The sequence below is a fragment of the Mobula birostris genome, chromosome 4, assembly GCF_030028105.1.
Source record: "Mobula birostris isolate sMobBir1 chromosome 4, sMobBir1.hap1, whole genome shotgun sequence".
Taxonomy (NCBI): Eukaryota; Metazoa; Chordata; class Chondrichthyes; order Myliobatiformes; family Myliobatidae; genus Mobula; species Mobula birostris.
The window spans coordinates 210,335,855-210,355,584 of record NC_092373.1 but is presented as its reverse complement, the minus strand read 5'-3'; the positions used below and the strand labels follow the sequence as shown (position 1 = coordinate 210,355,584).

General features: G+C 45.3%; 1 protein-coding gene across 1 annotated transcript in view; it reads left to right on the top strand.

Annotated features, from left to right (window-relative positions):
• The window catches only part of LOC140197113 (uncharacterized), a 72,446-nt gene extending 62,230 nt beyond the window's left edge, over positions 1–10,216 (top strand). Inside the window, 1 exon segment of the mRNA XM_072257028.1 lies at positions 3,786–10,216. Within this exon segment, the coding sequence (XP_072113129.1) occupies positions 3,786–6,287 (2,502 nt within the window). The 3' untranslated portion in view covers positions 6,288–10,216.
• Positions 10,217–19,730: the final 9,514 nt, after the last annotated feature.

Sequence of the window (19,730 nt, the reverse complement as noted above, 5' to 3'; positions counted from 1 at the left end):
GGGGTCTTTTAACAACCTCTTAGATAGGTACATGGAGCTTAGAAAAATAGAGGGCTATGCGTTTGGGAAATTCTGGGCCGTTTCTAGAGTAGGTTACATGGTCAGCACAACTTTGTGGCCTGAAGGGCCTGTAATGTGTCGTAGATTTCTATGTTCTATGTTAAACAGCGAAACATCATTGGCTGTTTTCCAATCCTCTGTTACCTTCCCCGTCACCAAGGATGATTTAATTATCTCTGCTAGGGCCCCGACAATTTCTGCACTCGCCTCCCTTAGGGTCCGAGAAAGCACTTTGTCATGCCCTGGAGATTTATCCACCCTCATCTGCCTCAGGATAGCAAACACCTCCTCTTCTTTAATCTGTACAGGGTCCACGATGTTAATGCTGTTTCCCACACTTCTATAGACTCTGTGTCCATCTCCTGAGTAAATAGAGATGATATTCCCTGTCTGCTTTGGGTCCAAACATGGATTACCATTCTGGTCTTCTAGAGGACCAACTTTGACCCTTGCAATACTTTTGCTCTTAATCTATCTCTAGAATCCCTTTGGTTTATACTTCATCTTTTCTGTGAGGGCAACCTCATGCCTTCCTTTAGCTATCCTGATTTATTTCTTATGCATTCTCTTGCATTTCTTATACTCCATAAGAACCTGCCTGCCTATCTCTGTTATGCAACTCCATTTTGTGTTTCACCAGGGTCTCAATATCTCTTGAAAACCAAGGTTCCCTACAGTTTCTATCTTTACCTTTTATTCTGACAAGCACACACCCGCTTTGTACTTTCAAAATTTTGCTTTGAAGGCCGCCCATGTACCAAGCACACCTTTGGCATAGAGAGCCTGTCCCAATCCACAGTTGCCAGATCCTAGTGTCATAATTCCAGGTGTTGATCCATGCCCTGAACACATCCACCCTTCCTACTCTGCTCCTTGTATTGAAATATACCGGGCTCAGCATATTCACTGCACCATGCTCATGTTTTTCATTCCTAACTTTGCCTGAGGACTGAACAACATGTCTCCACAACCCCTCCACTATCTGTTCTGTCATTTCTGCTCCCATTCCCCCTGCAACTTTTGTTTCACAGACTCCACCCACCGTGCAGCACTAGCAAGACTTACCACTGGGCTATCAGACACATTCTTGTTCTGTTCCCCGAACTCATGAATCCTCTGTCATCCCTTTGGCTTTCCTCTTGCAGATCAAAAAGCAAGGAGGTGCATACCAGGTACAGGCAGATAGGAACAACTGGGGTACCAATGAATTACAGGAAATTGAAGCGGACACTTATGAAAGAAATAAAAGAAGACATGAGGTTGCCTCAGCAGACAAGGTGAAGGAGAATCCTCAGGAAATCTGCAGATATGTTAAGAGCAAAAAGACCAAAATGAATCCTCTGGAAGATCAGAATGGTAATCCATATGAGGAGACAAAATAGATGGGGGAGATTTTTTTTTGCTTCTGTATTTACTCAGGAGATGGACACACAGTCGATTGAAGTGAGGAAAAGCAGCATCAACTTCGTTGACCCTGTACAGATTACAGAGGTGGAGGTGTTGCTGTCTTAAGGCAAATTACCATGGATAAATCCCCAGGGCCTGACAAGTTGTTTCCTAGGACCGTGCAGAAGACAAGTGCAGAAATTGTCAGGGCCCAAGCACAGATACTTAAATCATCCTCAGTGACTGGTGAGGTACTGGAGGATTGGAGGGCAGCCAATGTTGTTCTGCTGTTTAAGAAAGGCTCTGACAATAAACTAAGAAATTGCACATTGGTGAGCTTGACATCAGTAGGGGGAAAGTTATTGGAACATGTGTGCAGGAACCGGATATATATGTATTTGGATAGATGTGAACTGATTAAGGATAGGCAGCATGGCTTTGTGCATGGTAGGTCATGTCCAACCAATCTTACAGAGTTTCTTGAGGAAGTTACCAGGAAAGTGGATGAAAGCAAGACAGTGGATTTTGTCTACGTGGACTTCAGCAAAGCACTTGACAAAGTCTCATCTGGGAGGTTGGTCAAGAAGGTTCAGTCATTCAGTATTCAAGGTGCGATAGTAAATTGGATGAGACACTGGCTTTGGGAGAAGCCAGGCTGTGGTAGCAGATGGTTGCCTCTCTGACTGCAGGCCGGTGACTAGTGGTGTGCCACAGGGATCAGTGCCGGATTTGTTGTTGTTTGTCATCTATATCAGTTATCTGGATGCTAACATGGTTAGCTGGATCAGCAAATTTGTGGATGACACCAAGATTGGTGGTGTAGTGAACAGCGAGGAAGACTATCATGGCTTGCAGTACAATCTGGACCAGCTGGAAAAATGGTTTGAGAAATGGAAAATGGAATTTAATGCAGACAACTGTGAGGTGTTGCACTTTGGTAGGACCAAGGTCTTACACAGTGACTGGTCAGGGACTGAGGGGTGCTGTAGAAGGAAGGGATCTGGGAATACAGGTCTGTAATTCACTGAAAGTGGTGTAACAGTTAGATAGGGACAGAAAGAAAGATTTTGGCCCATTGGCCTTCATAAACCAAAGTATTGAGTACAGGAGATGGATGTTATGTTGGTGTTGTAGAAGACATTGGTGAGGCCTAATTATACTTTATACTTTATTGTCGCCAAACAATTGGTACTAGAATGTACAATCATCACAGTGATATTTGATTCTGCGCTTCACGCTCTCTGGAGTACAAATTGATAGTAAATTTGGAGTGTTGTGTGCAGTTTTGTCACCTACCTACAGGGAAGATATAAAAGAGGCTGAAAGAGTTCAGAGAAAGTTCACAAGGATGTTGCCAGGTCTGGAGGACTTGGACTATAAGGAAAGATTGAACAGGTCTGGGCTTTATTCCTTGCAATGTAGAAGACTGAGGGGAGATTTGTTGGAGGTGTACCAAAATTATGAGGGGTATAGATTGGGTAAATGCAAGATGGCTTTTTCCACTGAGATGGGGTGGGACTACAACCAGAGGCCATGGGTTAAGGGTGAAAGGTGAAACATTAAGGGGAACATGAGGGGAAACTTCTTCACACAGACGGTCATCCAGGTGTGGATTGAGCAGCCAGCACAAGTGATGCATGCGAGCTCAAATGTAACATTTAAGAGATTCGTATAGGTACCTGGATGGTAGGGGTATGGGAGTAGAAAGTTTAAATAGCTCGGCACAAACTAGATGGGCCAAAGGGTCTGTTTCTGTGTCGTACTTTTCTATGACTCTTAAGTAATACTAATATTCACTCTAGTTCCTTTTAACAGCTGTGCAGACCAACCATACATTTGAGTAGGAGATATTTACATGGCATTAAAACTGTGGCACTTTAAATTAACAGTACATAAGTGAAAATCTCAGCTGCACATCAACAAAGGCTATTTGCGTGAGAGTGTTTCAGTTACTGTGGGGCCAGGTACCCATGCAGCTCAGTGGGAACAGGGAATAATACCAATGAAGAGAGTCAAACTGAGCCAGGTCACAGATTGGAGATGGTAGAAATCCCTGATTCTAATAGAGACAGGAAGAGCATCAGGGAATTTGATGGTCATTCCAGATACCAGCACTGTGACCAGTTAGAAGATGATTTCTCTCTCCAACTTGCGTTGAACCTCACGGTAACAGTGTGATGTCAGATCACACCTTGACGACTGAAGTGATCTCATTTGAAATGTTGTCCACACATTGATGACTTTTGTAATCTTTTTACAGGTTAAAAATAACACGGAATTTGTCTACGGGAATTTTGAACACAACACGCCAGTTTTGCTGTCTCTGTCCAGATATTTAGAATTGGAGCAAAGGCTTCACTCAATCATCCTTCCTGCTCAGACAGTGGGAATGGATTCATCTGTCATTTCAGCTGAAGGTACTTCAGCAAGTTCACACTGGGGCGAGGCCATTCACCTGTTCTATGGGTGAGAAGGGAATCAATCGGTCTTCCCACCTGTGGACACACCAGTCAGTTCACACTGGGCAGAGGCTGGTCATCTGCTGAATTTGTGGGGAAGGATTCACTCGGTCATCTGACCTGATGGCTCACCATCGAGTTAATACCATGGAGCGGCTCTTCACCTGCTCAGAATGTGGGAAAGGATTCACTCAGTCATCCGATCTACTGGCACACCAATCAGTTCACACTGGGGAGTGGCCGTTCACCTGCTCAGACTGTGGGAAGGGATTCACTCGGTCATCTGATCTACTGAGACACCAGCGAATTCACACTGGGGAGAGGCCATTCACCTGTTGTGAATGTGGGAAGAGATTCGCTCGGTCATTCCATCTACAGATACACCAGCGATTTCACACTGGGGAGAGATCATTCACCTGCTCAGTCTGTGGGAAGGGATTCACTCAGTCATCTGATCTGCTGAGACACCAGCGAATTCACACTGGGGAGAGGCCATTCACCTGCTGTGAATGTGGGAAGGGATTCGTTCGGTCATCTCATCTACAGATACACCAGCGATTTCACAGTGGGGAGAGACCGTTCAGCTGCTCAGTCTGTGGGAAGGGATTCACTCAATCATCTGACCTTCAGAGACACCAGCGATTTCACACTGGAGAGAAGCCGTTCACCTGCTCAGACTGTGGAAAGGGATTCACTCGGTCATCCACCCTACTGGCACACCAGTCAGTTCACACTGGGGAGTGGCGTTTCACCTGCTCAGAATGTGGGAAAGGATTCACTCAGTCATCTGAACTACTGGCACACCAACGAGTTCACAGTGGGGAGAAGACGTTAACCTGCCCAGACTGTGGGAAAGGATTCATTCAGTTATCTCAACTACAGAGACACCGGTCAGTTCACACTGGGGAGTGGCATTTCACCTGCTCAGAATGTGGGAAAGGATTCACTCAGTCATCCGAACTACTGGCACACCAGTCAGATCACAGTGGGGAGTGGCCATTCACCTGTTCAGACTGTGGGAAGGGATTCACTCGGTCATCTGATCTACTGAGACACCAGCGAATTCACAAGGGGAAGAGGCCATTCACCTGCTGTGAATGTGGGAAGGGATTCGCTCGGTCACCTCATCTACAGATACACCAGCGATTTCACACTGGGGAGAAGCCGTTCACCTGCCCAGACTGTGGGAAAGGATTCATTCAGTCATCTCACCTGCAGAGACACCAGTCAGTTCACACTGGGGAGTGGTGGTTCACCTGCTCAGAATGTGGGAAAGGATTCACTCAGTCATCCGAACTACTGGCACACCAGTCAGATCACAGTGGGGAGTGGCCATTCACCTGTTTAGACTGTGGGAAGGGATTCAGTCGGTCATCTGCTCTACTGAGACACCAGCGAGTTCACACGGGCGAGAGGCCGTTCACCTGCTGTGAATGTGGGAAAGGATTTGCTCGGTCATATCATCTACAGATACACCAGCGATTTCACACTGGGGAGAGATCGTTCACCTGCTCAGTCTGTGGGAAGGGATTCACTCAGTCATCTGATCTACTGAGACACCAGCGAGTTCACACTGGGGAGAGGCCATTCATCTGTTGTGAATGTGGGAAGGGATTCACTCGGTCATCTCATCTACAGATACACCAGCAATTTCACAGTGGGGAGAGACCGTTCAGCTGCTCAGTCTGTGGGAAAGGATTCACTCAATCATCTGACCTTCATAGACACCGGCGATTTCACACTGGGGAGAAGCCGTTCACCTGCCCAGAATGTGGAAAGGGATTCACTCGGTCATCCACACTACTGGCACACCAATCAGTTCACACTGGGGAGTGGCGGTTCACCTGCTCAGAATGTGGGAAAGGATTCACTCAGTCATCCGAACTCCTGGCACACCAGCGAGTTCACAGTGGGGAGAAGCCGTTCACCTGCCCAGACTGTGGGAAGGGCTTCACCCAGTCATCTAAACTACTGGCACACCAGTCAGTTCACACTGGGGAGATGCCATTCACCTGCTCAGATTGTGGGAAGACATTCACTCAGTCATCCGACCTGCAGAGTCACCAACGAGTTCACACTTGAGAGAAGCCATTCACTTGCTCAGACTCTGGAAAGGGATTCACTCGATCACCCACCCTAATGGCTCACCATTCAGTTCACATTGGGGAGAGGCCATTCACCTGTTCAGAATGTGGGAAGAGATTCACTCAATCATCCAACCTACTGAAACTCCAGCGAGTTCACACTAGGGAGAGGCCGAACACCTGCTCAGACTTTGGGAGGAGATTCTCTGAGCCATCTCCACCAAATATGCATCATTGTGTTCACACTGGGGAGAGGCTGTTCACCTGGTGTGAATGTGGGAAGGGATTTACTCAGTAATCTAACCCTGTGACGCACTACCGTGTTCACACTGGGGAAAACGTTTCAATAAGCCGCATGCTGGATATTTGTCCATCACCGTTGCTGAATGCAATTTTGAGAGTGACTGTCGGTGCTGAACTCTGCAATTATTGCTGCTGGTCATCACACCCTGTTCAGCACCCTGGTCACTGGGCATGGGGGGAGTTTCTTCTGCACATTCACCTTTAATGGGACTGGAGTTTAATATTCTGGATCTGAGACAAAGAAATCAGTTCTATTTTAAACTCTGTCTCTGGTACTTAATGAATTTATAACACACCTAGTGTACAGTAGAGAGTCACCTCAGACCGGCTGGACCCTGCCAGAGATTCAGTTCCACAACAGTCCCTTTAAATCCTCCCCTGTTGTTCACCTTTCGCTCTCCCTGTGAGATTCAATTTTGTCATGAATATAGAAATAACTGTTGCTGGAGATAGTGTGATACATGATCTGCTGTTAGGGAATGAGACAGGTCAGATGACAGAAGTTTGTGTAGGGGAACACTTTGTATCTCATGATCACAAAGCCAGAGTTTCGAAATGAATGTGCAAAACAATAGGTCTTGTCCGCAGGTTGAAATTGTAAATTGGAGAGAGGACAGTTTTGATTGTATTAGAAATGATCTGACAAGTGTCGATTTGGGGCACGCTGCCTTCTGGCAAAGTTGCACGTTGTAAATGGGAATTCTTCAAAAGTCTAATTTTGAGAGTACAAAGCACTTGCCTGTCCTTCACTTGCACAGGTTTACGGATCCTTGGTTTCCATTTGAGGCCCCTGTTAAAAAAGAAAAGGAGTTTCAAAGCAGTTAGAGGCAGGTAGGAAATAAGAGAATGCTTATGCGTACAGGCAAGCAAGAGAACATGTATTAAAAAAGAACTCTGGTGGATTAAAGGGAGGCACAATGTTTCCCAGGCAGACAAGGTGAGGGAAAATCCTAAGAGGACGTACAGGTATGCTCTGCGCAAAAGGGTTACAAAAGGATGATATTGCTCCTCTGTGAGATCAGAACGATAGTCCATGTGTGGAGCCAAAAGAGATGACGGAGATCTGAAATCATTATTTATTTTTCTAATTCTGCAACTGCATTTTCTCAGGAGATGGACCAAGAGTCTTTAGATGTGAGACAAAGTAGAAGGTCATGGCCACTGTACAGATTAGGGAGGAGGAGCTAGTTGCTGTCTTGAGGTGAATTAGAGTGGTTAAATCCAATGGACTGCCAAATTGTTCGATTGGACCCATGGGAGGCATGTGCAAAACTTTCAGGGCTCTATCAATGATGTTTGAAAGATAAAAGTAAATTTATTGTCAAAGAACAAACATCTCAATATTCAACCCTAACATGATTAGGAAAAGGTTCTTCACACAGGGAGTGGTGAATCTGTGGAATTCTCTGCCACAGGAAACAGTTGAGGCCAGTTCATTGGCTATATTTAAGAGGGAGTTAGATATGGCCCTTGTGGCTAAAGGGATCAGGGGGTATGGAGAGAAGGCTGGTACAGGGTTCTGAGTTGGATGATCAGCAATGATCATACTGAATAGCGGTGCAGGCTCGAAAGGCTGAATGGCCTACTCCTGCACCTATTTTCTATGTTTCTATGTAACATTCATTTTCTAGTTGCCATACTCATCAAATCGATAAAATAATAACTATAATAGGATCAATAAAAGATCAACCAGAGTGCAGAAGACAATGCGCTATTAAAATACAAATATGAATAAGTAACAATAAATAAGGAAGCCATGAGATAAAGAGTGGTTGAAAGTAATGTGATTGGTTGCTGGAACGTTTCAATGATGGGACAAGTAAATTTGAGTGTAGTTGTCCCCTTTTAATAGAAAGCCTGGTCCTCAGAGGGCAGTAACTGTTCTCGAACCTACCTGGGGCCGTGCCTCTGACACCGAGTCTGGCCCTGTGGCTCAGAGGAGTAGGGAGTGGACGAGCATGGCAGCGGTAATTGGGGACTCTATAGTTGGGAAGATATTGGAGAATCTCTGAACACGAAAAAGAACAAGGATGGTAGTTTGCCTTCCAGGTGCCAGGGTTCGTGATGGTTCTGAGTGTTTCCACAATGTCCTGAAGTGGGAGGGTGAGCCGCCAGAAGTCGTACTACATATTGTTACAAACGATATAGATAGGAAAAAGGGTGGAAGCCCTGAAAGCAGAATACAGGGAGTTAGGAAGGAAGCTGAGAAGCAGGACCTGAAAGGTAGTAATATAGGGATTTCTGCCTGTGCCACGCGACAGATAGGTGGAGGATAAATGCGTGGCTGAACGATTGGAGCAGAGGGCAGGGATTCAGATTTTGGAATCATTGGGACCTCGTCTGGGGCATGTGTGACCTGTATAAACAACGAATGTATTGCACTTGAATACGAAGTGACCAATATCCTGGCGGGGAGGTTTTCAGATACAGTTGGAGAGGGTATGATCTAGATTTGCAGCGGGGTGGGAACTACAGTGAAGAGGCAAAGGATCGGGTGGTTTGAAACAAGTAGAGACAGCTTTTAGGGAGTTTGTGAGGAAGGATAGGCAAATGTCAGAGCAAAGATGCACTCAGCGTGGTGATTTGAGATGTGTCTATTTTAATTCAAAGAATATCATAAACAAGATGGATGAACTTAGAGCGTGGATGAAATACGTGGAACTATGACGGTGCGGCCAACACAGAAACCTGGATATCTCAGGAGCAGAAATAGCTACTGAATGTGCCAGACAAAAGAGGTGGGGGCATGGCATTTCTAATTAGGGAAAGTGTCACGGCTGCAGAAAAAGAGCAGGTCATGGTGGGATGGTCTATTGAGTCAGTGTCGAAATACTGTAGATAACTTTGAGCCATCTAGAACTTTTTTTCTGTTTGCAGCATTTAAATGAACTTATTGCTTTTGCACTTTGTATGCTTTTGCTAAGAACTTTTAAGTAAATATTCGGGTTCCTTTATGTTTTAAAGATAGATTTAATAATTTAAAGATGGCGATTGCTTTTCTCCTGAGCAAATATTTCAAGGATATTTTTGGACGTGTTGTTTTTTCCTTCCTTATCTAATATTATGAAGGTTACTTTCAAACTGAAGGTCGTTTCTAATAACTGTTCTTTTCAACACAATTGTAATGAGCTGTATGTCGACTGTAATGAGTTGTATATCCGGAAAAGGGAGACAGAGATCACTCTTTCAATTTCTATCTTTTATTCAGGCAGGAGGAGTTTATAATTGCTTCATATGCATTCTTTGGGGCTTGCGTCAATTGATATCGACTTATTTCCAGGCTTTGTAGGTTGGGTGAATTTTCTCCTTTTCTCTTTTCTTCTTTTCTAACCCCATTATGGAATTCCGGAGTGTATGCAAATAATTATTATTGTTGTTTATCTCCGCCATTCTCGATTACCTTATCCTGACATGCATCTAACTAAAGTCTCATGGTGATATTTAAACAATTAAATGTTTTAAGTTGGAATGTCTGTGGTTGGAATAATCCTATTAAGCATAAGAAAACATTTAAAACTATTAACCGATGCCAACCTGATATAATTTTTGTACAAGAGACGCATATCAGGTTATGTGATAAAAATCGATTTTTTTTTTAATTTTGGAAGGATCCTCCGTTTCATACAAATTCTCAAAGTAAAATTAGAGGTGTTTCCATTTTAATTGATCCAATATTCTTTTCAATCAGGAGGATATTATATCTGATATCAATGATAGATTTTTGATTGTTATAGGAACTATTTACAACAGCAAAATGGTTTTGGTTAATATATATGGAGCAACTGCTGATGATCCCTCATTCTTTAAAGATGTTTTTGCTCTTTTACCTGATCTAAATGTATATATGTTATTAATGGGTGGTGATTTTAATACTTGTTTAAATCCTTTAATAGATAATTCATCATCCAAACATCAATTTCCTAATCGCTCTGCATCACTTATTAATTCCTTTTTAATTGATTATGGCTTAAATGAAATTTGGAGAGATATGCATCCCAGTGATATTCATTTTTCTCACATGTTCATAATAAATATTCGAAAATCGATTATTTTATAGTCGACCCTCGACTTCTATTTAATGTTCAGAAATGTGAATATGATGCAATTGTTATTTCTGATCACTCTCCCTTAAACCTAATATTTGATTTGAAAGACGTTGTTTCTACAAGACCACCTTGGCGTTTTCCAGAACATTTGTTACAAAGTTCAGATTTTGTTGAGTTTATTGAAACTCAGATAAGAGTTTTTTCTCTTTAATAATACAGGAAACGTCTCAAAGTTAGTAATTTGGGATACATTAAAAGCTTATTTACGTGGTCAGATTATTTCGTATTTAGCTAAGCTAGAGAAACAGACAAGAACGGAATTAGATAAAATGTCTAAACAATTTAAAGGTTTAGATAACATCGATGCAATCTCTCCAAATGTTGATTTGTTTAAAAGAGTGGAATTACAATCACAATATAATTTATTATTAACTTATCCTATTGAAGGATATTTGCTTACATTGAAAAGTCAGTTTTATATTTTTTTGGGATCAAATAATAGGCTCTCAGCTTCACAACTGAGGGCCGCGAGAGCTAAAAGACAAATTTTAAAGATTCATAAAGACAATGGAGATACAGTAAGTAATCATGAAGACATTAATAATTTTTTTTCAGGATTTGTATTCTGATCTTTATAAATCTCAATTTCCTGCAGACTCCTCCAAAATGAGTGCTTTTTTACATAAGATTAAATTTCCTCAAATTTCTGTTGAAAATCAACGGATCCTTGATGCTCCAGTTGTTGAGCATGAAATTCAGAAAGCTGTGTTATCAATGCAATCAGGTAAAGCTCCTGGACTTGATGGTTATTCGGTAGGATTTTACAAAAAATTGAAAAATTACTATCTCCATATCTTTTAGAAATATTTCACGAATCTTTTGAGCAGGGTAATTTACCTCCTTTTTATGAAGCTTCTGTTTCCTTAATCCTTAAGAAAGATAAAGATTCTACTGAATGTTTATCATATAGGACTATTTCGCTATTAAATATGGATGCAAAAAATCTTTCTAAGATGATGGTTAACCGTTTGGAAAATATTTTAACTAAAATCATCGCTATGGATCAAACCGGCTTTATTAAAGGCCGTTACTCCTTATCCAATATTCGGAGATTGATGAACATTATCTACATTATATACGTTACTTTTTTTTTCTCGGCGGTTGATCGGGGCAGGACTGCGCAAGCGCGTGTAAGTCGGTCAATGAGGCAGCGGGAGTATTTAAAAGAGAGCAGTTTGACGGAGCGGGCGAAGGAGTAGAGGGACACAGAGTAGGAAGGCTTTGGCTCGAGAGTCTTCAGCGAGCAGAGGCTGAGGACGAGCTTCACTCCGAGTGAGGTAAGGCCGGGTAAGTTCCTTCAAAAGGAGAACGGTCTGCATCGGTATTTTATTTGAAGCAAGGAAGGCGGCGAGGCTATAGCGTATTGGCTAGGTCATGACAACTGAGATAGGCCCCGTGGTTTCTTCCTCCTGCAGCATGTGGGAAATCAGGGATACTTCCAGTGTCCCTGACGACGATGTGTGCAGGAAATATGTCCAGCTGCAGCTTCTGGCAGACCGCATTGAGCGGCTGGAGCTGCGATTGAATTCATACTGGAGCATCCGCGATGCTGAGAAAGTCGTGAATAGCACGTTCAGTGAGTTGGCCACACCGCAGATAAAGGCTACACAGGCAGAAAGGGAATGGGTGGCCACTAGACAGCCTAGCAGTAGGCAGGTAGTACAGGAGTCCCCTGAGGTCCAAAAGACCATAAAACAAAGGAGCAGAAGTCGGCCATTCGGCCCGTCGAGTCTGCTCCGCCATTTTATCATGAGCTGATATATTCACCCATTTAGTCCCACTCCCCCACCTTCTCACCATAACCTTTGATGCCCTGGCTACTCAGATACCCATCAATCTCTGCCTTAAATACACCCAATGACTTGGCCTCCACTGCTGCCCGTGGCAACAAATTCCATAGATTCACCACCCTCTGACTAAAAAAAATTCTTCACATTTCTGTTCTGAATGGGCGCCCTTCAATCCTCAAGTCATGCCCTCTCGTACTAGACTCGCCCCATCATGGGAAACAACTTTGCCACATCCACTCTGTCCATGCCTTTCAACATTCGAAATGTTTCTTTGAGGTCTCCCTTCATTCTTCTAAACTCCAAGGAATACAGTCCAAGAGCAGACAAACGTTCCTCATATGTTAACCCTCTCATTCCCAGAATCATTCTAGTGAATCTTTTCTGTACCGTCTCCAATGTCAGCACATCCTTTCTTAAATAAGGAGACCAAAACTGCCCACAGTACTCCGAATGAGGCTCACCAGCGCCTTATAGAGCCACAACATCACATCCCTGCTCCTATACTCTATTCCTCTCGAAATAAATGCTAACATTGCATTCGCCTTCTTCAATACCGACTCAACCTGGTGTCATAAGGAGGTGGCTGGGAACGGACCCAAGTCAAGACACAGAAGTACTAGGGACAGGACTACGATACAGAGCGATGGCCAGACTTGGGCTAGGGAAAGCGGGACCAGGACTAGAAACCATGGACTAGGTGACAAGGTTTCGACTGCGAGTCCGAGACTGGACAAGGACCCAGAACCTGGGTCTTGCCTCGGGCTCGGACCCCAGAGCCAGACAGGGAAATGACATGGCTTCAGGACAGGATGTGGTTGCGGTCTAGAGGCCTGCACTTGGAGGCAGGCTGGGGTCTTTGCTCTTGAGCTTGGCTGCAGGCTGGGGTCTTGGTCTGGAGGCTTGGGTTCCTGAAGCTTAGCTTGGGATCCTCGAGGCTTGGGTTCCTGGAGCTTGCCTTGGGATCCTCGAGGCTTGGGTTCCTGGAGGTTCTCCTGGGCAGGACACGGAACTTCACCCCACGGAGGCAAGGACAGGGAGGGACGAACCCAACAACAGGGTAACAGCAATTACGGCCTGGCTTACCCGACGGAGGCAAGGACAGGTACGGAGCTCAATCCAGGATGGCTCTGAGTCTCAGGGCAGCCAGCAACCTAGGCTGGCTACAGAAACGGCCAAATCCATACCACGATGACTTCTCCAACCAGTGGCAACAAGGCTCCATTAAGCAGTGGTCCTCCAACAAGGCCTAGAGATCACGAATGGTTTCACTAGCCTTCCATCAGCAGGTTGCTCCAAGGGGGACTGACAAGACAAACCAGCAGCTCACACTCGACCCCAAGGCCACTTATAGTTCAAGACCCAAGATGGGAATCAGGTGCCTATTTTTAACTCAACAAAACGAGGGACAGCTGGAAGACCCGGAGTCCTGAGCCCACGGACCAGACCGTAAACCGGAATGCGGACTACACGGACCGAACCATGACACGACTAAATTGGTGCTGATTCCTGCAGCCATGCTGAGCGCGTCAATTTCATGGACTTTACTTCAACCTTCCACCCAGCCGTCAAATTCACTTGGTCTATCTCGGACACTTCTCTCCCCTTTCTCGATCTCTCGGTCTCCATCTCTGGAGGCAGACTGTCCACTGACATCTTCTACAAGCCCACTGGCTCTCATAACTTCCTCGACTATACTTCTTCCCAACCCGCCACATGCAAATATGCCATTCTCTATTCCCAGTTCCTCCGTCTCCGCCGCATCTGCTCCCAGAATGAGGCTTTCCGTTCCAGGACATCTCAAATGTCCTCTTTCTTTAAGGATCGTGGTTTCCTTCTGCCATCATCAGTGATGCCCTCACTCGCATCTCCTCAGTTTCCCGCACTTTGGACCTCACCCCATCCTCCCGCCACCACAACACGGACACAGTTCCCCTTGTCTTCACCTACCAGCCCAGCAGCCTCCGGATCCAGCATATTATCCTCCGCAACTTCCGCCACCTTCAACAGGACCCCACCACTAAGCACATCTTTCCCTCTCCACCCCTCTCCGCTTTCCGCAGGGATCGGTCCCTCCGCGACTCCCTGATCCACACGTCCCTCCCAACGGATCTCCCACCCAGCACTTATCCCTGTAAGCGTAAGTACTACACTTGTCCCTACACCTCCTCTCTTGCCACCATTCAGGGCCCCGGTCATTCCAGGTGAGGCAAACTTCACTTGTGAGTCTGTTGGGATCAACTATTGCATCCGGTGCTCCCGGTGCGGCCTCCTCTACATCGGTGAAGTCAAACGCAAATTGGGCGACCGCTTCGTCGAGCACCTCCTCTCTGTCCGCCAGAACTCCCGGTTGCCACCTAATTCAACTCTGCTTCTCACTCCCATTCAGATATGTCCATGCATAGCCTCCTCTACTGCCACGATGCGGCTAAAGTCAGGTTGGAGGAGCAACACCTCATATACCGTCTAGGTAGTCTCCAGCCCCTCGGTATGAACATAGAATTCTCCACCTTCCGGTAATTCCCTCCCCCACCTTTCCTCTATCCCTATTTCACTCTGCACCCTCTCCCAGCTGCCTATCACCTCCCTCATGGTTCCGCCTGCTTCTACTACCCATTGTGCTTTACCCTATTCCACATCCCCCACTGTCTTCTCCATGCCGCGCTGGAAGGTTGCAAGGGCTCCGGATATTCCCTGGGCATCTTTTCGGACTCGAAGAATCCCAGGGGACCGATAACGGCCATCCTCTCCTTGTCGGCCTCACTCATCAGGATCGGACAATATCCACTCCTCAGATCCAGCACATTAAACCACTTCGCACCATTCAGACAGACCAGCGCGTCTTCGACTCTCGGGATCGCACACTGATCAGGGACGGTGCACCTGTTCAGTGTCCTGGAATTCGTACACGCGCTGCCTACGACTCCCGCGTCTACAGGGGCCAGTCGCCGCGACCGCTCTCTCACCGACGCTTCTTCAGGGGTCAACTCCCCCCCGCCCCACCCAACCCGTGGTATTTCGGAGCGTCCACGGAGAGGGCTTTACCCTCAGAGACTGCAGAAAAAATTAAAATTCATCACTCTCGATACTTCCCCCGGGCCGTACCAACATCGGCTCTCGTTCAAATTCCGTAACGGCCCAGTGCTGCCAGACACGTCCGCACAAGCAGCTCGAAACACTGGGTGCACAGACAATGCCCCCAAACAGCTCTCACCCGCCTTCCTCTGGCAGGTCCATCTCAACAGTGTACGGACACATCAACACTAACGACTCACGAACCTCAGACACCCCCACCTTGGCCTCCGAGAACTCCAGTTTCACTGACTGGAAATCGCCGGCTGGATACCTCCCAGCACTGAATCTCCAAATATCCAGTGCCCTGAAAGGTGTCAAGAGTAAATACTTAAAATACCGGTTGTAAAACGAACTGTACAGCAACTTGACCTGCGCCCCGGTATCGAGGATGGCCTTAGCATGGCTTCCATCTATCCGCAACGACACACGGGAGCGTGGTCCCACTAAGCCTTCAGGAATAGGGTCTTTTCCTTTCTGGAGTTCCTTGGTACGTTGCTAGGAACGTGTTCCCCTAGAAAACCCAAGCCGTTCACCCACTGGGCCTCCACCTAGATTCCCGACTCCTCTCTGATCAGCTGAACAACTGAGGGAGGGACTGATCTCCTGAAATGATCCCCCCGGCACCTCAAGCAATTTAGCTGCCCCCAGCCGGAGAAGACACAATGAAAGCTTTCCCCCAATCTCCTGACACAGGTATTGGAAGCCCCACGGGTACTGTATGTTACTTCCAGTCGAACCAAACGCATTTTCCCACGTTTTCAGATAACTGTTAGCTGTGACTACAGGGTAATTGAACCTTACAGTTCTAACACCGTCAGCAGCCCGCCTATTCAGACTTTCAGCCAATCCCTGTCGCTTTCCCTAAACCGGGCACTGCCACTCATCTAACAACCGAGAGATCCGTTCCCCCTCCCCCCTGACAGTATGGACAGCCCATGGCCCCGCCTCACCTGGGGCATCAATAGACAGTGGCAATCTCACCTCCGTGACGTCAAAGCTAGCCGCGCTAAAACAAGGTCGGAACCCGCCATTTTATCAAACTTTTGCATTACGAGTTCAACTTCGCCATCAGTTTTAACCATACTCATAAATCAAATTAAAAATTCATCCAAGGTACTCAACACGCACGCGTTCTCAGAGAGATACACATTACTAAACGCAATCCCACAGAGACAAATCAGCGCTGATTTAACCAGGGCGATCACACAGCACCCCACTGAAACAAATCCACTGACGAAGCCCCCAAATGTAATATTCGTTCTGTCTAGTGGCATGATCTTGGGGGTGACAACCCCTCTACCCACCCAAAATTTAGCACTCTCGTTTGGGGGGATGCTGCGTGTAGTGTCCCCTGTTTAAAATCAGTATCCCGTAATGACAAGCCGTTCACAGGATGCTGTTAAATAATTAAGAATTTATAACTCTTACTTGAACTGTGGGGTTAGTAGAAAACCAAAATATAAAAAAGCCGCCTCTGTATCTTTATTCAGTCTGTGCACAAATAATTTGTTGGAGCTCACGCAACATCGCCTTTCCACCATTCGATCTCCTCCGAACTCCGCCGGGTCCCGAGCCCCCGCTCGGGTTTCGCTCCGCTAGCCAGCTAACAGCATCTTTTCGTGTGCGTCATCTCTCTTCATCCCCGTGGCATGTCCTGCCTCAAATCCCGCGCAAACAACAGCTTTCAGATACACATTAAAGAATAACATCTATCTCAATTGGTTGGCAAATGAATACAAGTCCCGTTATCACTACTTATAACCCACTCATGCTGCCACAGAATCTCAGCAGTTAACATTACAGAGAAGCCATTTTATTATAACACTACAGAGAAGCCATTTTATTAGCCTTAGCAAGTAACATGAAAGAAGAAACCCTTGTATTACATTGACAGAACATCCCTCTCCTCTGAAGTGTACAACCCGTAAAAGCAAGCCCATAGCCACAAGTTGCATAAAAGTTCTATGGAAGTTCTATCCACATCTCCTGCTGTGCAGGGTAACTATAAATCACATTACTGATTGCACATCTGAGCTATTGATTCTCCAGTTTGTAATTTGCGGCGTTATCAAAATGTTATTTGTTGCATGGAAGCGGGCATTGACAAATAAAGACATAATCAATATATTTTAATGTCCAGCCACAGTGTGGTTGGTGATGACTGGGTATCATTACTAACAGTGTGATTCTGCTGAGGAGCTTTTTAATAAAGAGCAATGTTATTATATTCTTATGGCCTTATGGTTATACATTTTGTTTTCGCTGTGTCCATCATGGGACTGCAAGCAAGGAAATTATCATTATACTCAGAGATGGTTCTGAACAAGCAGTGATATTATCTTTGTGAGAGATAGTTGGACTGAATAAAATGTGAGATAACATTGCAGAACTGAGGGATCTGGTATGGCAGTGACGTTATCCATATGCTTGGTGACTTGTCAGAATAATCACTGGTAACACCGCGCGGGCAGTGTAGACCTGCGACAGTGCTGTTCATTGCAGTAATGGATCACTTGAAAGCAGGGAAGTAATCCCAGTTTCTCCTCACAGCCCAGAAAGGGAATCAAATTATCTGTCTCATAAATGTAATTCTTCCCAATCTATATATCTATCTATCTATGCACCTGTCTATGTATTTATATGCGCCCATTGGCGATAAACTGAAAATGTCTTTCTCGGAAATAGCTGTGGTAACAACTTATATGGAATATGAAGAATCACAACTGAAATACAGATGTATACTTGAAATGATTGTGAAAATCGTGCATGGTAAAATCCTGGTAGAATATTAAGGTGTTACGCCCGAGCTGATTTGGTATATTTCTAATTCCTTTTTAATTATTGTTTATCGGTGTTAATTTATCGGTGTCGACGATGGCGTAACTTTTGAGGGAAGAATTTCATGGTGAAAAAGCCGTTGCACTGGGGCAGCTCCACTCTCTCGGCATTACTGTGATATTCTGGAGCTGCTGCAACCTATTTTTCTGTTACTTATCTATTTAATACTGTTCTTCTGTTTCTGTCTTGTTTTTATCTACCGCTGTATTTAATTGCTTAAGAGGAAGCCAAGCAGAGTTTCATTGTACCCATGTATGATGACAATAAAGATCATTCCATTCAATTCAATTCTACTCAAACGTCGTGGTCCAATGGCAGGAACGAACGTCCAGATTCGAGACATCCTCGGCTGCAGCAGGTAACCGTGACCACGTCTGTGTCCTGTTTTGACCTTCGCTCTCCATGAAGCGCGGCTGCACCGCCTTCTTGGGTGTTGGATCTTGTAGTTGATCTAATCCGCCGAGTCCGGGAACTGGCTTCACATGCAGGGGAAAGCAAATCCCTGACTCACGTGATTTCAAGTTTCCCGGCTACCCTCATCTGGTTTAACGCTCATGTCGAAGGGCCGTACCAGGGTTTGCCACTGTTCGAAGTTGATTGTCCATGTTAGGAACAACACTGATCAGAAAATGTCTCATTTCAGCAGCTGACGTCAGATGTCTTGGAAAGTTCGTATCATCTTTTGTTTAAAAGTTAACAAGTTGCAACGTCCCTTGGGGATACGAATTCATGGCACAGTTACACAGTGAGAAAAACACTTAATATAACTGTGCAGCTAGTTGTCCCTCATGCGACTGATGTCATAACCACACTAATTGCCTCAGTGGAATTACTATGAATTGCATATAACTCAGTAAAACCTGCCACCGGTCCATATGAACAGTTGGAACGTTCCGTGCAACTGAACGCTGCCTCTGACGAAATATGGGATATCCAGCGATTTACTACATCGCGGGCGTTTTCTATCCTGCAATTGTAGCGATCGGTATCCCTGGTAAGGTACTGGAACTGGTCACACTATGTATGGTGCCGTCGTCATCTTGCTTTCGTTCCGCTGCACTGTTTGGAGTTTTACTGAGCACAGATGCTACCTCCGTCTGAAATGTGTTTCCAGAATTGAGGAATCAAGCATCTGATAGTTTGTTACTCAGCTTCCATATTGTTTCTATGTGATGCTTTTGATTCCTTTTGTTAATTACCTGGTGCTGATATTACATTAAAGGTTTACGAGTCCACCAAGCAAAGGTGAAGATGAGATTTCTTCACCAAGCACAGATGATGTGGTCTTTTCAACCACTGATTCACAAGCCACAGCGATTCGCTCTGGAGAGCGTCATCATACTCCAGGTCAGACGAGAGATAACCCAGGTCAGGTTTCAGACCACAGTACCCAGGTAGATTCTTCGCATGATGGCAGTGGTGAGGAGGAGAGTGAAGAGGAAGGTCAAGTGGCCAGCAATGGCAGATGACAAGGCTTGGCGTGTGTTTGATGAGGATATCAGTATGATGTTGGAGAACACTCTCAGGGGAACATCAAAGAGAAAGTTGGAAGTGATGGGCCATATGATTTACGATGTTGGAAAGTACAGGTTTGGTTTGATTGAGCTGAAGAAAACAAAACCTACACAGCAA